This window comes from Onychomys torridus, chromosome 11 (assembly GCF_903995425.1).
Source record: "Onychomys torridus chromosome 11, mOncTor1.1, whole genome shotgun sequence".
NCBI lineage: Eukaryota > Metazoa > Chordata > Mammalia > Rodentia > Cricetidae > Onychomys > Onychomys torridus.
The window spans coordinates 62,426,253-62,448,442 of record NC_050453.1 but is presented as its reverse complement, the minus strand read 5'-3'; the positions used below and the strand labels follow the sequence as shown (position 1 = coordinate 62,448,442).

At 47.3% G+C, this 22,190-nt stretch overlaps 2 protein-coding genes across 2 annotated transcripts; one reads left to right on the top strand and one right to left on the bottom strand.

Moving 5' to 3' along the window:
• Nucleotides 1-962: 962 nt before the first annotated feature.
• On the top strand, nucleotides 963-16,349 carry Fcmr (Fc fragment of IgM receptor). Its single transcript, XM_036202798.1, has 8 exons — nucleotides 963-1,024; nucleotides 8,824-9,156; nucleotides 9,803-9,934; nucleotides 10,932-11,151; nucleotides 12,270-12,421; nucleotides 12,679-12,837; nucleotides 12,950-13,002; nucleotides 15,252-16,349. The coding sequence occupies exons 1-8, from the start codon at nucleotides 988-990 to the stop codon at nucleotides 15,426-15,428; spliced, it is 1,263 nt and encodes a 420-aa protein (XP_036058691.1). The 5' UTR covers nucleotides 963-987; the 3' UTR covers nucleotides 15,429-16,349.
• A 991-nt stretch (nucleotides 16,350-17,340) lies between these two features.
• Il24 (interleukin 24) lies at nucleotides 17,341-21,007 on the bottom strand. The gene is made up of 5 exons (XM_036201932.1): nucleotides 20,828-21,007; nucleotides 20,063-20,125; nucleotides 18,869-19,027; nucleotides 18,354-18,428; nucleotides 17,341-17,424 (listed from the first exon to the last, which is right to left on the bottom strand). Exons 1-5 carry the CDS (start codon nucleotides 20,990-20,992, stop codon nucleotides 17,341-17,343), a joined length of 546 nt encoding a protein of 181 aa, XP_036057825.1. The 5' UTR covers nucleotides 20,993-21,007.
• Nucleotides 21,008-22,190: the final 1,183 nt, after the last annotated feature.

Sequence of the window (22,190 nt, the reverse complement as noted above, 5' to 3'; positions counted from 1 at the left end):
TCAGTGAGAACACAGGCTCAGGGAAGCTTGCCCAAGGCTAAAAAGTGTCCAGCCTGGACAAACCTCAGACACTCTGTCTTGACACCAATGCTGTTCATGAGCTCTCTGGGCCTTGGCTTCTCTCTTCTCTCTATCAGTGGGCCTTGGCTTGTCACCGAGCGTCCTGAAGAATGGCTTTCCCAGGCTGCTGAGACTCCAGGCGGAGTTGCTATGTGACTTGTCATGCCTGACTCTTAGCACTGCCCTACTGCTCACGGACAACAGCTTGTGCCTCTGTGACAGGGACGCCCCTTTTTGGAGACCACTGTGGGAGGACGAGGGCCGAAACATCGCTGGGGCACCGGGCTGACACCCCGGAAATGATATTCTGCATGGTGGGGTGCACAGAGGCTGTGTGTCTCGCCTTCATTTACCCTCTAGATGAAGTTCAGAGAAAAATCGTGCATTGCTGAAAATCCATGGTTAATATCACCACAAATAGTAGGTGTTCGAAAGTATTCGTCGGAGGAATTAACTGACAACTCATCAAGACTTCAAGCAGCCAAGCTTTGGTCCACAAAGCCTTTGTTGTTGGGGAGACTTGGTGAGGAGGTTGTGTTGTCCTGAAGACACAGAGACAATAAGTGCCTTTAACTCGGAAGCCAATCAATGCATAGAAATCCTGAGCCCCTCTGAGAAGGTGCCAAAACCTGGTAGCTTCTGTGAGTCCTGAGTTTCTTAAAGGCTCTTTGAACCCTAGCCACCCATCTTTATGTAACACATGTTTTCTCAACACTTGATTTCCGCTGTGGTTTGCTGCTATTTTCTTTTTTAGACAAAGACTAGTTAGCAAACAAGACAGATTATCATTTCCTCATTTTTAAGCCCTTACCCCTCAAGAGGGCCAGAATCTCTTTCAAGCGCCCAACTGTAGAAGGCTCCCAGGTGATTGCTGTGTCTCTGCCGCACTCCAGGGGCTCTTGGATAGGATCTGGCCTCGAAGGAACCATGTGCCTTTGGCTTTGGTTACTTTACTTCCTGCCAGGTGAGTGCTATGGGGAAACACTCCAGGCTAATCAGCAGGTTTGAGGTAGGCAGAGGCCATCAATCGGCAGCCACCTCCAGCTCTACTGTTTCTGCACAGATTGAGTTGTAGCCTGGGAGGAGCAGGAGGATGGGGACCCCTGAAGTGCTGACCCCTCCCGATTCATGCAGAATTCTTCCAGACCTCCATCCAGGGCAGCCCTTGGAGCCTTAAAGGTTGGAGGTGTCACGTATCCTAACTATTCCCTTATATGTATGCGATCCTAAAGTGAGTGTCTCCAAGGTTTGTCCTTATTTCTATTTTCTCTTTCTTTAGATCTTTCTTTTTCACTCTTGAACTGGCAACTCTCAAGTTCAAATGAAGACTCCCTAACCTAGCCCCTAAACTTCATATCTCGGTTTACGACTCCCTATCTGGCACTCCACTTGAATGATCACCAAGATCTGGAACTCAGTGTGCCTAATGCCTTGCCTGGGATACTTCACTGGTCACCGTACAAACCAGCTATTCCATCTGTCCTGTCTCTAACGTTGTAATGTCATTCGACGGCTCCCACTATCTACTAACTTAAATATCCTCTCCTCTCTTCTATTCCAAACGTTCCGCACTTCGCTGTATCTTCTTCCAGCCAAAAAGGCTCTTCTTTGAACAAATGCTACAGGTCCCAGCTACCATGCCCTCTCTCAGGCTGTTCCTGCTATGGGGACATCATTCCTCCTCATTTCCCATTCACTGGTTCTTCTCAAACCCACTTATTCTTGAGCACTTTCTGAATCCACTAACACTCACACTGTATTTTGGCTCAGTGTGCTTATCTTCCTTGGTTTGTCAATAATATCTCCTTTGCGATGGTTAAGCTTCATTCAAGATTTGATTGGATTAGGAAATGCTGAGGTGTTAGTCCCCTCTGGGTATGACTGTGAGATGTTTCCAGAGAACATCACCTGAGGAAGAAGACCCACCCGACTATGGATTGTACTATGGGCTGAGATTACACACAGAATCAAAACAGGGAAGAGAGGAAGCCTGCCGAGCACTGGAATTCACCTTCCTTGTTGATCCCCACCACCACCATCCTACCCTGAGATAAAATCAAGCAGCTTCAGGCTTCTGCTACCACAGTATGCATATCATGATAGTCTAGACCAGTTCTCAACCTTCCTAATGCTGCGAGCCTTTAGTCCTGTTCCTCACGTTGTGCCGATCCCTCAACCATAAAGTTATTTTCGTTGCTACTTCATAACTGTAATTTTGCTACTGATGTGAACCATACTGTAAATATCTGTGTTTTCTGGTGCCCTTAGGTGACCCCTGTGAAAGGGTCATTCTACCCCCAAAGGGGTGGTGACCCACAGGCTGAGAACCACTGGTCTAGACCCTCAAATTGTGAACCCAAATAGGCCTTTTCTCACTGAAGTTTCTTCTTGTCTGGTGTTCTGTTGCAATGAGAAAAAGTAACTAATATAGGAAATTTATATCAGGAAGTGGGGTTCCTGCTGTGAGAAATCTGTCCTTGTGCTTTATAGGCCTTCAGAATTAGTTTTCAGGAGGCATTTTGAAACATGGATGATGTAGAAAAGATCTAGAATGCTATAATTGGAAGTTAATTGGGCCATACTAGTAAGAGCACATAAGGCCAGCATAACCAAAAAAAAAAGGGGGGGGGGACCACAGTGAAGACTGTGCTCACGGGAGAACGACTCTATCAGAGCTTGGAGTCATTTGTGTTATAACCTGGCAAAGAATCCGGCTGTGTTCTGTTTGTGCCTCTGTAAGCTGAATGCTTCAGAGTTCACTTGAACTAAGTTGTTTGACAGAAGAATTGTAAATGTGGCATAACATTCATGCCACGGCACAGTTACGGCTCACTGCGTTTACCCAGAGTCATAGCGAGAAAGAACAGAAATATGTGGAAAATGTTCTGCCTGGCAAAGAAAAGAGCTTGAAAGATTCAAATAGATCAGACAAAATGGATTCAGACAAAGAACTATGATTCTTTAAGGGATTAGTACAATTAGGGAGTGTCTTAGTTAGGGTTACTATTGCTGCAATGAAATACCATGACCAAAAGCAAGTTGGAGAGGAAAGGGTTTCTTTGGCTTACACTTCCATATCATTGTTCACCACTGAAGGAAATCAGGACATGAGTTCATTAGGGCAGGAATCTGGAGGCAAGAGCTGATGCAGAGGCCATGGAGGGGTGCTGGCAAGTTCTTCATGACTTGCTTTGTCTGCTTTCTTATGGAATCCAGGACCATCAGCCCAGGGATAGTCCCACCCACAAAGGGCTGAGCCCTCCCCCATCAATCACTAATTAAGAAAATGTCCCCATAGGCTTGCCTGAAACCCAATCATGTGGAAGGATTTTCTTAATTCAGACACAAAACTATTTAGCACAAGGGGAAACCTCGGACTTTGCAATGGGACAATAGGAAAGATGCCTTGAGCACAATATTCTACCTCTCAAACTAGAACGTAGTGATGCAAACTCATTTGACAAATTTTCATTTGAAAAAAGAGAGCTTAAGTATGGAGACTCTTCAGGGCATGATGCTAGAATACCACCACCTTGGGAAGTATTTTCTCAGGTTTGTCCTCAAAGACATACAGATCCTGTTCTAGTTGTGGTCCAAGGGGCCATACTGCATCTTAAGTGTATAGCAGAACTTGGCCTGTCCACACACAGCTGCCTTTGTAGATGTGGAACATATAAGGGTGAAGGAGTCATGAAGGATAGCACCAAGGTTCCAAACAGCCGCTGAGGCTAGGCAAAGTGTGCAGGGTTGGATTGTCTGTACAAAGACTTCAAGATGTCACTGCATGAAGTTGTAAAGGTGAAGCAATGGAGACCCCAGGATATGGGAGGTGCCAGAAATGTGGGGAAATCACATCACTGAGGAAAGCTGAGGTACCAAGTGGAGCCCGCCCAAAGGGAGGTCACTTATGCCATAAGCAACAGAGCAGGAATATTTAGATTTAACATGATTAGAACATACAAAATACTTCAATCAATAGTCTATTGTTAATCTTGGTTTTTTGTTTTGTTTTGTTTTGTTTTGTTTTGTTTTTTTAAAGACAGGGTCTCCTGTATCCCAGGCTGACCTCTAATGAGCTCTGTAGATGAAGATGACCTTGAATTCCTGACATTCTTGCAGAGGATCTCAAGAGCTAGAATTACAGGCATGGGCCACCATGCCTGGTTACATAGGCCTGGGACTCAAGTGCAGGGTTCTGTGTATGCTAGGCTAGCACTGTAGCAACCAAGCCACATCCCTAGCCCTTGGTAATAACTTTGAATAACTAGATGCATGATAGTTTGACCTTTATTTGTTAATACTGCACTCGGGCCTGTGAATATTGGGGTAGGCCTGCCCCTAGAGCTCAGTACAACTATAGACATTGAGCCCTATGGGAAGGTCCCTCATAAACCAAGACAGTATCATAGGATGTGGGCTTCAAACCTTTGTCCCTAGTCCACTAATAAGAATACATATGCATATTATGACTCAGCACGTGTGTGTGACACATGTACTCAAGAGAGAGAGACTATTCAAGTTTATTCCTTTAAAAAATTTTTATTGTGTGCATGCCACAGCACATACATGGGGATCAGAGGATAATTTTGGGGGATCACTTCATACCTTCTTCCTACCCATCTTGTGTCTCTGCTATGCTACAGACTTTAAGGTAGCTGGCCTATGAATTTCCAGATAATTCTCCTTTCTCCAACTCCTATCTTACCATAGGAGTAAGGAGTTTACAGATACGTGTCTGGGACTTTACATGGATTCCAAGGACAGAACTTGGATTGTTGAGCCATCTCCCTGGACCTCCAGCAATTTTTTCTTGATTCAGCATGAGGATGAGTTTGGCCTTCAGCACTTGGGTAGTAGCGTTATTTCCCAAGATAGAAAACTCTTTTGTGAGTGAGCAGATTTAAGAAGAATTCTCCCCTGGCTGTTGTTGATATTATCTTAAATATCCAATGTAGTCCAGGGGCCAGAGCCAGGTGGGAGCTCAGAGGTAACGGCAAGACGAGAAACAAACGTATGTTTAGTTAAAACCCAATCTATCAGCCGCTGTATTTAAAAGGCCCTAGAGGAGATGAGCTAGTGGAAAGAGAGGGAAGACACAGGAAGAGTAGGTCGGATACCGAGCTGTGTGCCAGCCCAATGGAGGGGTAGATGTAGATGGACAAGTGAGAGAGGGGCCGTCCCAGGAATAGCTACGGCAGTACTGTACGTACATCACAGGGAGCACAGACAATGGTCCCAGAAGGGAGGACTCAGGCGGATCAAATACTGCAAGGGGGCCAGTAAGAGGGGGATGAACAAGTGGTCGACAGAGACAGCAACAACAGTTGTGTCGACTTGGATGAGAGCAGTTTGGGTGGACTTTTAGAGACAAAAATTTGATTGAATTCGATCAAAGAGAAGTTGAAGGAGCAGATAGGAATTTGATGAGACACTTGGGAGAGAAAACAGAAGAGAGTGGAGAAGAGGCAAACACCCTCCGAGGGGTTTTAAACATGCCGACATCAGGGCTTGTGTGTGAGCTATTGCAGTGCTGACGAGAATATGAAGCCAGTGATGCCGCAGAAACGGGGATCATTGCAGACAGATGTTCTGAAACAAGAGAAGGGTGGACTCGGGTTGGAGCTGAGGGAGTGCCCTGTGAAAGGAAATAAGACCGTTTTCTGCTGCAGAACTAATTGTCGAGAATTTTACAGTCAGGGGCTGGGGAGGTAGGTAAAATGCTTTCCACAAAAGTGCAAGAACCTGAGTTCAGAGCCAACCACATAAAAAGCCAGGGTCAGTGACACACACCCGTGAGCCCAGAGCTGGGGAGGCAGAGACAACGGATACCCACGATTGCTGGTAAATGGGGGAGCTACAGGTCCAGGTAAAGAGAATGCCTGCCCCACAAACACACATTCATAACCTATAGCCCTTTTGATAAACATGCTAATCTCAAGCAGTTGTTTCCTTCCTTCCAAGCATTCTGCTCCTGATTAGGTTGAATTCCACTCCCACCTAGACAATTTCTAGAGTGGCCTTGGCCCTCACAGCCTTCCCTTATTTCACCATATTTTGCACTAGGAAAAGGTAATAGGGCATCACGCACATCACAGACATGTGTTTTCACCAACTCTACACTGACAATGACTTTTCAAACTACAACGTTCGAGAAAGAGGAGGGACTGTAAGGGTGTGAATTGTTGAGACCAAGATTGGAAAAGCACAGGGACAAATAGCCAAATGAATGGAAGCACATGAATTATGAACCAAATGCTGTGGAGCCCCCAGCTGGATCAGGCTCTCTGGATAAGTGAGACAATTGAATAGCTTGAACTGTTTGGGAGGCATCCAGGCTGTGGGACCCGGACCTGTCCTTAATTCATGAGCTGGCTGTTTGAAACCTGGGGCTTATACAGGGACACTTTGCTCAGCCTGGAAGGAAGGGACTGGACCTGCCTGTACTGAATCCACCAGGTTTAAATGAATCCCCAAGGGAGTCTTGGCCCTGGAGGAGATGGGAATGGAGGGGAGGGGCTGGGGGAAAGGTGGGGGCAGGGGCGGGAGGGGGGAGGACAGGGGAACCCATGGCTGATATGTAAAATTAAAACACAAATATAATAAATTTTAAAAAAGGAAAAAAAATAAATAAAAATAAAAAGCTGGCCCTACACTAGCCTAGAGAGAGAGAATGGCCACACCCAAGGACAAGACTACTCATAGGCATCAGCCTGGTCTATAGAGCAAGATCTAGGACAGGCTCCAAAGCTACACAGAGAAACCCTGTCTTTTTTTGTTTGTTTGTTTGTTTGTTTTTCGAGACAGGGTTTCTCTGTGTAGCTTTGCGCCTTTCCTGGATCTCGCTTGGTAGACCAGGCTGGCCTCAAACTCACAAAGATCCGCCTGCCTCTGCCTCCTGAGTGCTGGGATTACAGGCGTGCACCACCACCGCCCGGCTGAGAAACCCTGTCTTAAAAACAAAACAAACAAACAAAAAATATCTTCACTTTTCCATCTCAACATTTCCTGTGGATATTTTAGTCCTTCACCCTCTCCTAACCCCCATTTTTTCCCACCTTCCTATCCCTCAATGCTCCCCTGTACCAGAAATATCCTAATCTAGAAGCCTCAAACCCATGGATATTCTAGGTTTTCTTTTAAATGCTCATCTGACTAAATCATTGGAGCTATTCAGAATGCACACTCTGTAGATAAACATCAGTAAGCTGGCAGATTTCTCTGCCATGTTCTTTCTCACATCCCCATCTTGATACAGCTTGTTCTTGTCATCTGAAAGATCCTTTTCACCTCTGCTTTAGCCCTCCAGAATCACCTGAACATGCACACTTTGCCCTATCAGTCCTTCCAATGATTTAAATAAGAATGGTCCCTGTAGGTTCATATATTTGAATGCTGGGTCCACACTTGGTGGAACTGTTTGGGAAGGATTAGGGGGTGTGGCCTTGTTGAAGAGGTGTGCCACTGGGAGTGGGCTTTGAAATTTCAAAACCCCACACCATTCCAGCTTGTTCTCTCTCTCTCTCTCTCTCTCTCTCTCTCTCTCTCTCTCTCTCTTTCTCTCTCTCTCATTGTTCCAACACCATTCCTGCCTACCTGCTGCCATGCCCCACCCCTGCCACCACTGTGATCCTGGGCTCTAACCCTCTGAAAGCATGAGCCCCAAATTAAACGCTCTCTTTTATAATTTGCCTTGGTCCTGGTGTTTTGTAACAGAAATAGAGAAGTAACTAAGACAACCCTCTTCTCCGTATATGGAGGCCCTTGCTGGGATTCACTGGGATTCACTCACATTGCCATCTTCAGCTTTGCCCTCTTCTGTAGAGGTCAAATTACACTATCCTTTTCTCCTCCTGCTCGTTGTGGCCACAGATACATCCTCACATGTATTTGAGGGAGTGGGCACACAACTTCTACCCCTCCCTGATCTACTCCCTCCAGACATATGTGTGCTCATCCCCACACATGTGCACTCACACTCATACATGCCTGCTTTCCCTCCAGTGAGGTCTCTACACTAGTGACTAAGATCACCTTTTCAGTTGCTCTTCATGACCATTGGTTCAGGGTACAGCATGGACATCACCTCTCTCAAAAGCCCTCCTCCTAGGACACCATGCCCTTGGTAGCCTGAATCAGGTACTCCTGTTTGCTCTTTTCAGGGGGCTCTGAGCTGTCTGCCTCGTGGACTCTATTCCATTGTGCTGCAGTAGCTGTCTGTTGGGATAATTTACCACATGATTTATCATATGAAAGGCCTCCAATGTGTACTGGTTGAATGGTTTAATAGAATTGAAAGAAGGACTGGGTAGATGAGAGGATTTGAGGAAAAAAAGGACTTGGAATGGAAATGTGCTGCAAGAATGCGTCACCTTTCTCACCCATATTGAATTCACTTGGGGGTTGTGTGTCATTGGGGGTCATTCCAGGCACACTATTTCTCTTTGGAGTAAGCACTGTTGTTGTGTCTACCTTCTTAAAGTCTCAGGTTTAATTATGAGGCTGAGCCTGAGGACACGGGGTGGGCACACACTAAGCCTGAATGAGAATAGGACCTTGAAGAGACTGAGCATGAGTCAACAGGCAGAAATCATCGTAAGGAGGAGCCTGAGCTCATGCCAGGGATGTGGCTAGGTCTAGGGGTGAGTGTGAGGGTGGGATCAGCACTAGGTTTGGAGAGATGCTTGAGGTTGAGGATATGGCTGAAGTCAAGATACATGCATCTGAGTATGGAGCTTCTTCTGCATTAATTTCTTCTCTTTGCAGTGTCTGGGACCCTGAAGGTCCTCCCAGAACTAAAGATGGATGTAGAGTGGGGCGGATCCATTACCATCACGTGCCCACTCCCTCAAATACACGTGAGGATGTATCTGTGCCGGCAGATGACTGACCCTGGAATATGTGCCACTGTGGTATCCAACAGCTTTGTCAAGAAAGAGTATGAAAGTCGCGTCACCCTAACGCCATGCTTGAATAAGAAGCTCTTCCTAGTGGAGATGACACATCTGACCGAAAGTGACAATGGAGTCTATGCCTGTGGTGTGGGTATACACACGGACCGGGGCAAGACCCAGAAAATCACCCTGAATGTCCACAGTGGTAGGTGCTTAGAAAACATTCCCAGTTGGGAAAACAGAGGCAATCTTCTATTTGTAACTGCCCCGTGCTGCTACCGTGTTAGGTAGCCCAATAATAATGCAGATGAACAGAGCCTAAGACTAACAACCCAGCCTAGAACCTTCTTCCTCAGGGGATGAAAAAGGAATAAGATGGATATTGTGTTGCCCATCATTCCCTGGGGCATGAGCAAAGAGATAGACATTAGCCTGAGGAGAGGCTTTGAGGCAGAGAAAACCAGAAGTACCCTGACTGTCCTGTGTCATGAGAAGTCTCGGGTGAATGAAAAGGAGAAAGACTCAATGATCGAGCCATTATCTAGTCCAAAATGTGTTACTATATGGTCGGGACCTTCATTTCTTCTTACCCCTGACCTTTCCTCTTTTCGGTGACTTCCTAACACACGACTGACTGGTTCAGCAGTTTATAATCCCAATAGCCTGATAGTCTTATAGGGAATACAGGATGTGCTGGTGGGAAAGTGTGGAGGGGGGGATGCCTAGTTCCCTTTCTGCTTGTCTTGGGGGACCATACTCATCCCCTCATGGCCTTGGCTGAGTCAGCTTCTACCTGATCCCCCAGTCCTGTCTCTTCATGATCACCAGTATATCCCTCTTGCCTCCAACAGAGTATGAGCCATTCTGGGAAGACGAACCGACACCTGAGGCTCCACCATGGTTTCACAGGTTTCTGCATGAGCAGATTCCCAGCTGGCTCCATGAGGCTGAACATGCCAGGTCTTCTGAATTCATACTCGAAGGTCAGTCCACCAAATCAAAATCAGCAGAAGAGGGAGAGATTTTTTTTTTCAGCTCCAAGGGTGGCTGGCAAAGCAGACATGGGTTTCCTTGCTTTGTCCTTGCCCTAAGGGAGGGCTTCATCCTACCACTTGGACGCCAGGCTCTAGTTGGAGGAGTCCCATATCGCCACCAGGTGGCACCACAAGTAACCAAGTGACCAATTTACAAACGCCAACTCCTTTTTGAATGACTGGAACCAGGCAGCCGGTTCCCAGCTGGAGATCATTATGTTTCCTGCTACCCGTGGGGGTATCTTCCACCTGCTGGTCACTAGTGGTTTTAACAACTCCATTGGCAATGAAAAGATGACTGCCATGCTAACCTTTCCTTTGTATCTTAACATACATCAGATAAGTTAGACACACACTAATTGAACATTGTTACATTAGGAGACCCTGCTGGGGCCAAGAGAAACAGTGTAACTGGGCAGATCATAGATCCATGAGTGTGATTGACAGGGATGGAATGGGGGAGAATAGATGAGTACAGAAAAGCAAGACACACACACCCCCACCCTCCACCCTCCCCATGCTCAGTACATGGTAAATTCTTCTGTCTGTGAAGTCAGGAAAGGCTTGCTGGGAAAAAGGCTGAGAAGGGAGCAGGCTGACTTCAGGGCTCTTAGCACACAGGCCCTAGATGCAGAGTCTTACCTTTGCTGTGGAGTCTGGTGTGGTGGCTGTGGCTGGCCCCTAGGGACCCCAGTGCTTGCTGAGCTGAGCTCAATTGAAAGGAAGCTGAGAAAATTTGAAGGAAGCATGCATGAAAATTGTCTTTGTAGATGGCATGCTATAAAGGCATATCGGGGCATGAGGACTGCAAGAACAAAGGTAATATGGTAATAAAAGGTGTCGGGACAGGAATAAATGATTGAGAGAGGAAGAGGAGCCCCGCTCCTCTGGAGACTGGAGAACACCAAGTATCACTAATGTAACCTTTTCCTTCTCTCTCTTGAAGTTACCACACCAGCCCCAAAGACTGAGACCTCTCCAGCTCACCAGCCCTCCAGCACCATTCCAGTCACCCACCATCCCAGAGTTTCCAGAACATCTTCCGTGACAGCTGCCAAGTCCCCAGCCCTCCTGCCAGCTACCACAGCCTCAAAGACCTCAGCTCAGCAAGCACTCGGGTCCCTAGGGGCCAGCTACAGCCACCACACCAGACTCCACCGGCAAAGGTAAGGGTCTCTGTGTTTAGGGCCTGTGAGCTAAGAGCCGTGAAGTCAGCCTGCCCCTTCTCAGCTTTGTCTCCAAGAGTCTACAGAGAAACCTCTGTTTCTGAGTGTGCTATATAAATGCATTCGTCTCCTCAACAAAGAATACACTTGCCAGGGGCCATTTCTGACCCGATAGAAAGACTTGGGTCTTTCAACCCACACAGATTCATTCAGGTCTGTTGTAATGAATAACTAAATGAGAAGACCTTCTAATTAATTTAACGTGATTAAAATTAATTGCTAATCAGTAAGTGTTAAAATTACGCTCATCTTTTTCCTTTTCCTTTTTAAGGATGCTAACACAATTTAGATTCCCTAAGGGACAAATGTTTCTGTTGCTTAGCATTGTCGTAAATATCGTACCTAAATGAACCACGAGGGGGCAGCATAACAGCAAATGCTGAGGAAAGCACACAAGCATGTTAGAGCCTGAGCGAATATAAACTTGTGAGTGAGGAAAAAAGACTTCCAGAATCGTTTGGATCCTATAAGCGAGGGAACTGGGGCAATGAAATCTGAGTGGTTTCCATGAAAACAGGACTCTTGATTCCTATTTCAGAAACCCATGTAATAAACATTTTTTTAATGCCAACTATGTGCCGGGCACCATGCAGTGTCTTTAAGATGTTTAAAAGATAAAAGACATGCAATGTCCATGTCTGATTAATGCAAGTCGGCCTGGGGAAGGGTTTCGAACTGCGGAACAGGAGCCGATTTAGAAACTGCTATAGACCAGGCAACTTCAATTCTTTATGCCTCCTTTGTTTCACAGCTCCAACAGTTGTGTGGCAAGTTTTATGGTTCCCATTCATAAGGAAATACAGCTCAGGGAAATTAAGACTCGCTCAAGACCACATAACCAGTAAAATGCAGAACTTGAATTTGAATCCAAGACTCCTGGCCCCATAAACAAATCTCTTTGGGGGTGGGGGGGTGATGGAGGAAATTCTGTTCACAAAAGGTCAACTCTGAGTCATCTCTCCCCCCCAAAAAAAAAGTGGCCACACAGGGATAATTCTTTAAATTCCCTTTCCTCATTTACCTTTTCTGTCTCCCTCTCCCTTTCTGTTCTGGCCAAGAACACTCCACCACAGCCCACAGCATGGGAGAGAAGACCGAGGGCTTCACATCCCCATCCTGGAATTTCACATCCTGATTCCGACCTTCCTGGCCTTTCTCTTGCTGGTTCTTTTGGGGCTGATGGTAAAAAGAGCCATTCAGAGGAGGAAAGGTGAGCAGCTTGAGGATCTAGGCTTGGGTTGGGAGAGCTGAGATATCCAAAGAGCCCAGAGCATTCAGATCTAGCTTGAACTTCCAGGGAATGTGGAAGGGAGATGGAGCCTGGGAGGGCTATGCTCTGCACCCTGGGCGTCTATGCTCAGACCAAACGTTGCCAGGCCTCAGAGAAGTGTGCAGCCCTCAATTGGGGGGAAAGGAGACGCAGCGTCTGATGCCATGTCCTTCTCTCTTCCCCGTGACTTCCTGAAGCCTTCTCCAGGCGCATGGGCCGGGTGGCGATGAGGATTCGAGGCCAGGGGTCGTCTCGCCCGGTCCGGACACAGCGCCAGAGTGCCCCGCAGAGGCCGCGCTCACAGAACAACGTCTACAGCGCCTGCCCGCGGCGTGCACCGATGCCTGACCGAGTAGGTGAGCGCACTCACGAGTGGAGCATGCAGATGGGCTCCAGCGGGGTGCAGGGGACAGGTGGCGGCCAGGCCTGCAGAGGCCCGGCCCCTCACCGCTTGTTTCTGCCCTGTAGGCTCAGCAGAGGCTCCGCTCCTCAGTGCCCCAGGCTCAGCATCTCCAGCCCAGGTACGCTCTGCCCGCCCCAGCCCGCTCCTCTGGTCCAGGGTCCCCCAAGTGGTTATATCCCGTTCCTAGGTTGAAGCCCTCTGGAGGGTGACTCCGCAAGAACTGTGGTTACTTTTACCTACTGGCCAAGCATTTCTTTGGGGATAAATGAATGCCCTGGCTTTAGTCTAGTAGAGAATGATAAAAAATAAAATAAAATTCAAAATAAAGGTGTGCATCCCTGTAGTGACCATGATGTGAAAGAGACGCGTAAGTTTCTAGAAGGCTAGAGAAGGTGGAAGCTACCAGGACAGTTTTACCTCAGCGTGAGGGAGAACATTCAAGACAACTCTTAAAATGAGAGGAAGTCGTAGTAACGTGTTCATTAGGCTTTATCCAAAGTGACTGGGCATAGATGCAGACGTTCAACATTACAGCTATATCCTTTCATTCTCTAAATTAAGGAAATATTCTTTATTCTCAACGTCCAAAACACTGGATTTTGTAGTCAGAAAAATATTAATAAGGGTTCCAAGTGTGTGTGTGTGTGTGTGTGTGTGTGTGTGTGTGTGTGTGATTGGTGTTTAATTGATTAAATATAACAGACCCAAAAATGCAGAGCTCAGGACATGAAGGCCGCTTTTCCTCTGAAGTCAAGGTTCAAACCAGAGAGATAGGAAGAAGTGACTTAATCCATGCCGTCATCCATGTGACATTTTGCTCTAACAACCCCAACAAACTTCCATGTCCATGGCCAGTATTCAGCCACCAGACCAAGTTCTTATTTCTACTCACAGGGAAAATGGCTTCTTTATGACCATGACCCTGAATTTTCATACCCCACTTCCACTTGTCTCTCTCATTAGCTGTCTTGCAAGCGCATCTGCCTTCAAGGGAGGTTATGAGAGTCATGTCTGGTTGGCAATATATTGATTAAATGATGATGTGTCTGGCTAAAAAGGGAAGAAGCCCTGTAGTCACCTCCAGCGTCTTGAATGTGTTCTCTCACCCAAATAACCCCCCAAAACAGTCCTCAAGGCTTGGGAATGAATGGCCCAGCAGAGCCTGTCTGTCCTTCCCGAAAGTTAGTCTTTTCCTGTGGATCTGCCCTATGATCATACAGACCCTCCTCTTGGCTGCCTCTTGCTCAGATCTAACCCTGCCTCCCTCCGTGAGACCCTCCTTCTCTCAATTAGGGTGAAAAAAAATCCCAACAGAACAAATTTACAGGGTACATGCGCTCAATGACTTATTTCAGTCTTCATAGTGAATATTTTTTAAATTTATTTTTAGTGCATTGGTGGTTTGCCTGCTTCTGTCTGTAGGAGAGTGTCAGATTCCCTAGAATTGGATTACAGACAGCTGTGAGCTACCTTGTGGGTGCTGGGAATTGAACCCTGGTCCTTTGGAAGAACAACCAGTGCTCTAAACCTCTGAGCCATCATCTCTCCAGGCCCATTGTGAATATTGTTACTGTCTAAACCAAATAAGTCAACATTCAGTGGGAGATGTGGTTTTGAAGCAAGCTTCTGCTATGTCTCTTTTTTGGTAAAATATACAATGTAGACGTTCTTTCTAACAGACGCTTCCTGCATTCAAAGGACAGTGCTCCTAGTTCTTAGAACTTCAGATGACGGATCACAGTGTCTGCCATGGCATCCTTCTGTGGCTAACACAGTACTTGTACTGTGTTGGAGTCTTGCCATAGCCTTGTCTTCTGAGAACTAGCTGCCATGAAGGGGGAGACCTGCCGCTTCTGTCTGACAAAGAGAAGCACCCTAGTGCCCACGTGACCCGCAATCTTCCTTCCTCAGCTACCCAGCCCTTTTCTGGAATGCATTCTGGTGCCATGCCATGGCCTCCCCATGTCCTTACAGAGGTGTAAGAAATGACTCACCCTACCTCTGAAGAGTTGATGGAAAAGATGCATACTTTCCCTACAAGTCATATCCCTTTATCCCCAAGGGGAGACTTCTGCAGGTGGACCTCCATCACACTTGTGCTCAGCCCTACCATTGCAGTCTGAACCCATGCAAAGCATCCTTCCCGCATTAGAATGAGGTAGTTTCCAGTTATTTGGGGGTGTGAGACTGCACCCTGAAAAACTCCAGGGCTGGCCCACTTAAGGAAGTTCAGCTAATTTTGCATCATTGTCATCTGGAACTTGGCAACCATGTCCATGTTCTTCCATTTCCTGCAATGGAAATCCACCTAAACAGGTGTTAAAATTACCCAGCCAGAGCTAATGACATTCCTTTGGTTGTTCCCAGGTACTTGAGGCCCCCTGGCCTCACACCCCACCTCTGAAGACAAGCTGTGAATACATGACTTTGTGCCACCAGCCTGCTGTCAATGTGGGAGACACTGATTCAGATGATTACATCAATATTCCTGGCCTACATCATCTCCCCAGCTGTCTCCCAGGGCCCAGACCTTCGTGCCAATGAGTCCTGCCTGTCGGCTGATTTCCAGCACCTTTTCCATTTGTTATAGGATCCCTGTCACCTCGCATGTCCCCCACCCCAACTTGAGTCTCACCTGACTATCTGAATGCCTTGAGAATGGTCCTATTACAAACTAATTTTTCGCCCGCCATTGAAGCCCCCTGCATTCATCAGGAGAGCTCTGGACATGCAGAGCGTTCATTAGTCACAGTGGTACCTGTCCTTTCTCTGCCATCTAACCACCTGTGGGACCTACAGGGTGTTTCATCACTATCTTTGGTCACATGATCTTTGCTGCCCTACCCCTAGCTCATGTGGGTGGCATCAGGCTGGAACATAAGCCAGGCTGACATGTCCAGGCCCAGATCCAAAGTGCATAATGAGCACTTTTCTTGAGTCCATGGCAAGGGCAACTTATTTGATATGATGACTTATATCTACATTTTTAAAACTAACCTTTTGTTTGTGTTAGGAATATACACGCGCGCGTGAGTCCTCTTTAACTCCCCATCACTTGGTACAGATAACCAGACTCCAGCATCTCTCTCCTTTTAGAAAGTCTTGGTTATCTCCCTACCTTCTTCTACATTTTAATACTTTCACTTTGCTTTTAGCCCAACTATCACCCCTCTTGTCAATTGCGGACAACTCACGGCAAGACACGGGAGAAAAGCACCCCAGGGGATCCCACAAGGTCAGGGGATCTGCACTAGCCTTTCCGGCATGGAAGAAGAGACATCCCACTTCTGCACACACTTTTCACCCGACATTTAGAGCAAGGTTAGGGCCAGACACTTCTTGAACTGACATCAGCTGCAGAGTGCAGCCACAGCATGAGGCAAGAGAATACCAGTTCTTGCCTTTGAGAAGGCCTTTCCCAGATACCCAGCGTACGCTGCCTGGACACTTCTCCTTAAAGAGAATGGAGTGGCTACCTGAGTCGAGTTACCTTTCTTAGCGAGGAATGTCATCACAGATTGGACAGTGCATCCAGGTCCAAGGTCACTACCCACTTGATACATCGTATTAAACAGATAAGGAAAGAATGGTATCCTAAGAAAAGAGGAGTGCTCAGAGAACCTGGGGTGTGGCAAGGGCGGGGACCAAGGAAAAGGTGAGGCGTCTGGGATGAATCTGCCTTCTTTTAGCCCACATGGTAGTTTTCATCATTTCTTCTTCAAATCAGTGGCCTTTGCTGGAGCAACAACTCAGCACTGGCCGCTCTTCCAGAAGACCTGGGTTGGATCCTCAGCACCCACAGGGCAGCTCCCAACTACCTCTAACTCTAGTCCTAGGGGATCGCACGCCCTCATCTGGCCTCCAAGGGTACTGCATGCCGGTATGAAGTGCACAGACATAGGCAGGCGAAAGACCCATACACACAAAAATAAACAAAAAATCTCAAATCAGTGCTCTTCATGCCCCGGCAACCCTGTCCCTGCATGATTTCCATGCACTAGAGTTTAGCTTCATAACCCATCACTCATTGTTCCCCAATAATCCACAAGAGACCACAATAAACGAATAAAAAATAACGCAGTTTAAATATTTCCTGAGCAACCATCCACTGCCCCCATGCCATAGCCAGAGCACAGGAAATAAGGTGGAAGCATGGGGCATTGCACTCTGCTGTTTTCATGGAACTTCCAGTCTCACAAATAAATACAATTTCCACTGAAACAATGACAATGATTAAATAAAGGTGTAATAAATACGCAAGTCCACTTTAGGGGTTCACCACAGCATTCCAAGGTGCCTGCCATGATTGTCATTTGGACTGCTGGAGAATGCTGCCTGAGCCAGCAATGGAATCAGTCCATGGCTAAGAGTCTAAAGTGTCTTGGGGACAGCCTGGGTGTTAACAATGACTTGAAATGGCGTGGAGAGCAAATGAGGAAGTTATCCTGATAGACAGTCAGAGTTGGTAGAAGTTCTGCATCCAGGTCAGGAGAATGTCCATTTCCCCAAAGGCTTTCACCAAAGCCGCTTCTGTGTCCATCTGCAGCGAATCGAGAGTTAGGGGTCAGGTATGTTGACTTTGAGAATAGCTTCATTCCAACCTGGCCTGCCTGAAAGGGACCTGACTCCAAAATAGCTGAATCCCCTGGGGAATGGCCTCTGATAAAACAGATCCACCCATCACTGGTACTCCATCTATGTGTATATGTTTCCAGGGTGAGGAAAGGGAACTATTGAGTAGTAGGTAGAGGGCCAGAGACGAACACAGCTCCTGGAACATAAGAACCATGGGATGCAACCCAGGGAAGATGTGGTGAACTCATTGGGCAGATAATGAGCCCAAGCTGCATTCTATCATATATTTGTAGACTGGTATATCTGCTCCTCCAATAAAGTGATCAAAACCAAGAATGCTTTCTTTGAGGGTAGGGTACTAGGGTTGAGATTTGGATTTTTTTTTCTTTTTCTTGCTTTTTGTCAGAGCTGAGGATGGAACCCAGGGCCTTGCACTTGCTAGGCAAGCACTCTACCACTGAGCTAAATCCCCAACCCCTGGGTTTTCTTTAGTGTGCTAATTTAGAATACGATCTTCTGTATCTTTTATTCAAAATGAGACTCTTTGAATACTGCAGAAATGATGCAGATGTGTTGGAAGGTGAGATGCTCACCTTCTTTCTCAATTCTGACATTAGGTACCTGTAAAGCTTTCTTTTAGGGAAAGTCCTCAATAGTGAACCACCTTGTAAGGAAATACAATAGCATTTCCATTTGAAAACTAACAGAAAAAAAAAAAAAGACCACTTTGGCAAAGTAGATGCTTATTTTTGTCTTCCTCCCAGTTCAGATTGGTCTGGGACAAACCCGAAGGAGACACATGCATTTAATTCTGCAGCAAGGTCTATAGGGCACTCCCCTGTGACAGTTTAAACTAGCCTGCTTCTGTTGGGGAGGCAGACTCCCAGCTCGTACCTGTTTGAATGCTTTGCGGAACAGCAAAAACCGCCGGTGTGCACTCTCACTAATGGAAAGCATGTGCTCTTCTTTCTGCATATCAGAAAAAAAAATTCCTAAAGTTAAATCAGAGTGGAGGTTAGCCCCTCCAGATCAGGCAGGAGGTTCAGCCCTCCTGCTCTTCCTGGTGATACCAGGGCGGGGCTCCCAGATCCTGTGAGGACTGTGCTGAGTTCCACACTCTCAGGGAAGCCAGAGCCAGATTCCCAGCTTATGGCAGGGCTCTATCTTTCTTCACAGCACTCTTTATAGGTAGAAATGTCACCCCCATTTTACAGATGACAAAACTGAAGCCCATAGAAGTGGAACACCTTGCAAGGGTTCCCTAGCTGATCAGGGCAAATAGAGACCTGAACCTATAACCCTTTTCCATGACACCCAGGACTCTGTTGAGACTAGAAGCCGGGACTGCATGGAGGGAGGGGCAGATTCTCAAGCATTCCTTTCCCAGGCTCCAGCCATGATCTACTCACACTAGGCTGCAGTTTTGACACAATGACAAGAAAGTTGTTGGCCAGAGTGGAGAAGGACTTCGAGATCTTGAACTTGGCTACTTTGCTGTGGTAGTTTTTGAAAACAGTGTTCAAGTAGAATTTCAGCAGACTGTGGACAAGGTAACAGCTCTCGACATCCTGGGGAAGAAGCAAATCATTGAGGCCTCTGCTAACCCTGACCTTCAAGGTTAAAAACCTGTGTGCCACTCAAGGTAAGATGGACACCATAGTGTCGCCTTGGGAATGATGGTGGCACTAGATAGATCTGAAGGGACAGCATGAGTCTTGTGGAACAACTTGAGATTCACAGCGGGAGCCCAGACCCCAGAAAGAAGTTACCCACGCAAGGTAACCCAGCCACCCCAGATGCTAGCCTGGCTCCCAGGACTCCCGGATCACCACCCAGATGAGATTCCCTTTCTTCTCTACTGTATGGCCTCATTAACATGATGGATCCTGAACAGCGTTTGAACTTGGACTCTGTGATTGAGAATTAGAAGGAAAATGGCAGGAAGGAGAGGAGTGAAAAACCTGATGCCCTTGAACACAACAAGAACTACCTGATCCTTCCTGCCCAGGAAGCTTGGCACCCCTCAGGAATCCGTCTGTTCATGCTCACAATCTGTCTAGACCAAGGGTTTTCAAACGTCCTAAAGTTGCAACCCTTTATTACAGTCCCTCATGTTGTCATGACCCCCAACCATAAAATTATCATTGCTGCTTCATGACTGTAATTTTGCTACTATAACTAATTGTAATTAAATATCTGTGTTTTCTGATGGTCTTAGGTGGCCCCTGTGAAAGGGCCAGTCGACCCCCAAAGGGGCCACGACCCACAGGGTTGAGACCCTCTAGTCTATACATATGGTAAGAAGATAGTAACAGATGAGAGAAAAGGATGGCAGTGAAATACCGGCTCACTTGAGTAGATGCCCACTATGTTTCCATAAGCAGAAGAAAGATGGCTGGAAGGTGTCTGGCTTAGTGGAAAATGATGCTTATAAACTTCAATTCCCACCCTTCCCCATACCCAAAGAGTAATAACCCCAGAGAGAGACCACCCTGCCTCACGTCCTGTCCTGTCCTGTCCTGTGTAGGGTCACCTCAGAGCAGAAAGCAGGAGCTCCCATCAGCCCCTTTGGAGAGCTATCCCGTTCTCTGCTATTTGATTACCGAGACATTCTGAAGAACCTGCGACTTCAACAGCCGGACACTTGTGATGTCATCCTGAGTTTGCTTTGGGAACAGAAAGAAAAGATGTCTCCAGGTTAGGGATCTGAGTAGGAGCCAATCTTGCTAAAATACTGTCCCCCAATTTCAAATGTTATCCCATCTGGGAGACTTTGGAGGCCAGAGGGACCAGAGGAGGACCCATGAAGGGACATAATGAGCTAGCTCCTAGGGAGGAAGTATGGGTCCTGTCTACAGAAACCCACTAAGCTTACTCATGGCACATAGTACTCATGGGCACATGGACCGCCTGATCACAGACTTGAAAAGGGACCTTTGCTTCCTTTGGCCACATTTGACTGATTTAGGAGCCACAAAGTGTAAGGTTCATCTCCACAGTTGACAGGAGAAGCAGATGGGAACATGTGGCTGCACCTAGGAGCTACCCCTTGCTCCTGGGGGACTCTCCAAAGCCCAGCCTCTCATACTACTCCTTTTACTGGGACCCAGAGCCCACCCAGGATGAAGCTGAACCACCAGGGTTCCCTTTCCTCCCCTTGAACTATGCTTCTTTTGCTGAAGGCTGGTCACATGTGACTGAGCCTCAGTTTTCTCATGTCTAGTACTGGGCGTATGGAGCCTCCTGACCTCACCCAGGTTCTTATGTGTGGAACTGATTGAGAAAGTTGGAAAGGGATCCACAGTCCTGAAAGCCCCCCTCCCATAGGGGAAGCACCACGAAAGGATCCAGGGCAAGCCTCTACTCACCACAGTGTTCTTCATAGCCCAGAAGGCCTCCCACAGTTCTGAGAGAACCACCCCTTCCACTCTGCAAGGCCCAAACCGGAACTCATGACCCTGGAGCCCTGGCACTTGGTTCCAGACAAGAAGGATGAGGATGAGGCAGGAGAGAGTCTGTAGTATTGAGCTCATCTGCGTCGAAGAAAGGACAGGTGCTTCTGCAGGAGGAAAGCAGATTTTAGCCTGAAGCCAACCTCTGCCTCGGAACTTTGCATCCCAAAATAATGTTCCAGGAGTTGATACGAGCCACCATTAGGAGCACACAAATGGGATGTCTGGGGCTAGAGAAACGCTGTGGTTTAAATGTCTCCATTGAAACTCCTATTAAATTTCCTCCCCCCTGTGAGGTATGTAGAGGAAGAGCCTTTAATAGGGAATGAGGTTACCACGTCTTTTACCTTCTTGAATGAATTCACCAATGTGTGGATTACTAGTTGATGGGATAACATTAGAGGGGGTCTGTTAAAGCCAGTTCAGCTCTGCTGTCTCTGTGTCTTCTCGCCATATGATATCATGCCCTGCCTGGGACTATGGAGACTGTGCTTTGTGATTATCAACCAAAAGGACCGGGAAAATGTCACCTCTGGTATTAGACTTGCCAAAACTGTGAGACAAACATCTCTTCTTTATAAACGATTCAGCATCTGATGTTCTGTTAACAGGACAGGTACTAAGACAAGTGGGTTCCCAGGCAAGAATACTGCAAGCTTTGTAGGGTACACTGGAGTGGAGCAGGGGTCTTTGCACCCTCCATCTCCTAGCTGCTGGCTGGGCTCCCTCTTTGCCCTCCATTGCCATATTCATCCGCCGCCACACACCTGCATCTCCTTCCTTCTCTCCCACAGTTCCCCTGGCCACCAACAGAAATGAGACCAAGAGGAAAGAAGTAGACGGGCCAGGAGCACATCCCAGACTCAGGAGGCAGAAGAGCTCACTTCCTCCTTTGACTTCTAGGACCTGCCTTTGAGTCGCTGTCACCAGGCCGGCTTAAGTGGATCTCTTTCTCCTTCCAGGAGGCAAGCAGCTTTGGCGCATCAACACAAGGAAGCCCAGGGTCAACCGAGGCCCACAGGAGACGCACGGAAGGCAAGTCTGGGTCACACACTCAACTCCTGCCATCTCAGCTGGCAGACCCACTCCTAACTCTAAGAATTGATCTTTCCAGAAAGCGAAACCAGAGGAGGGGTAGGAGTTCTGGGTGAGTCACTTTCAAACCGCCTCTCTGAAGTGCCAATCGGGAAGGACCGCGTGGCAGGCCCTCAAGCAGGGGTTGGCACCATGCCTGCCACAGCAGACTGTTTTCTGCGCCTCCCTGCCCTTTGCTTTTCTT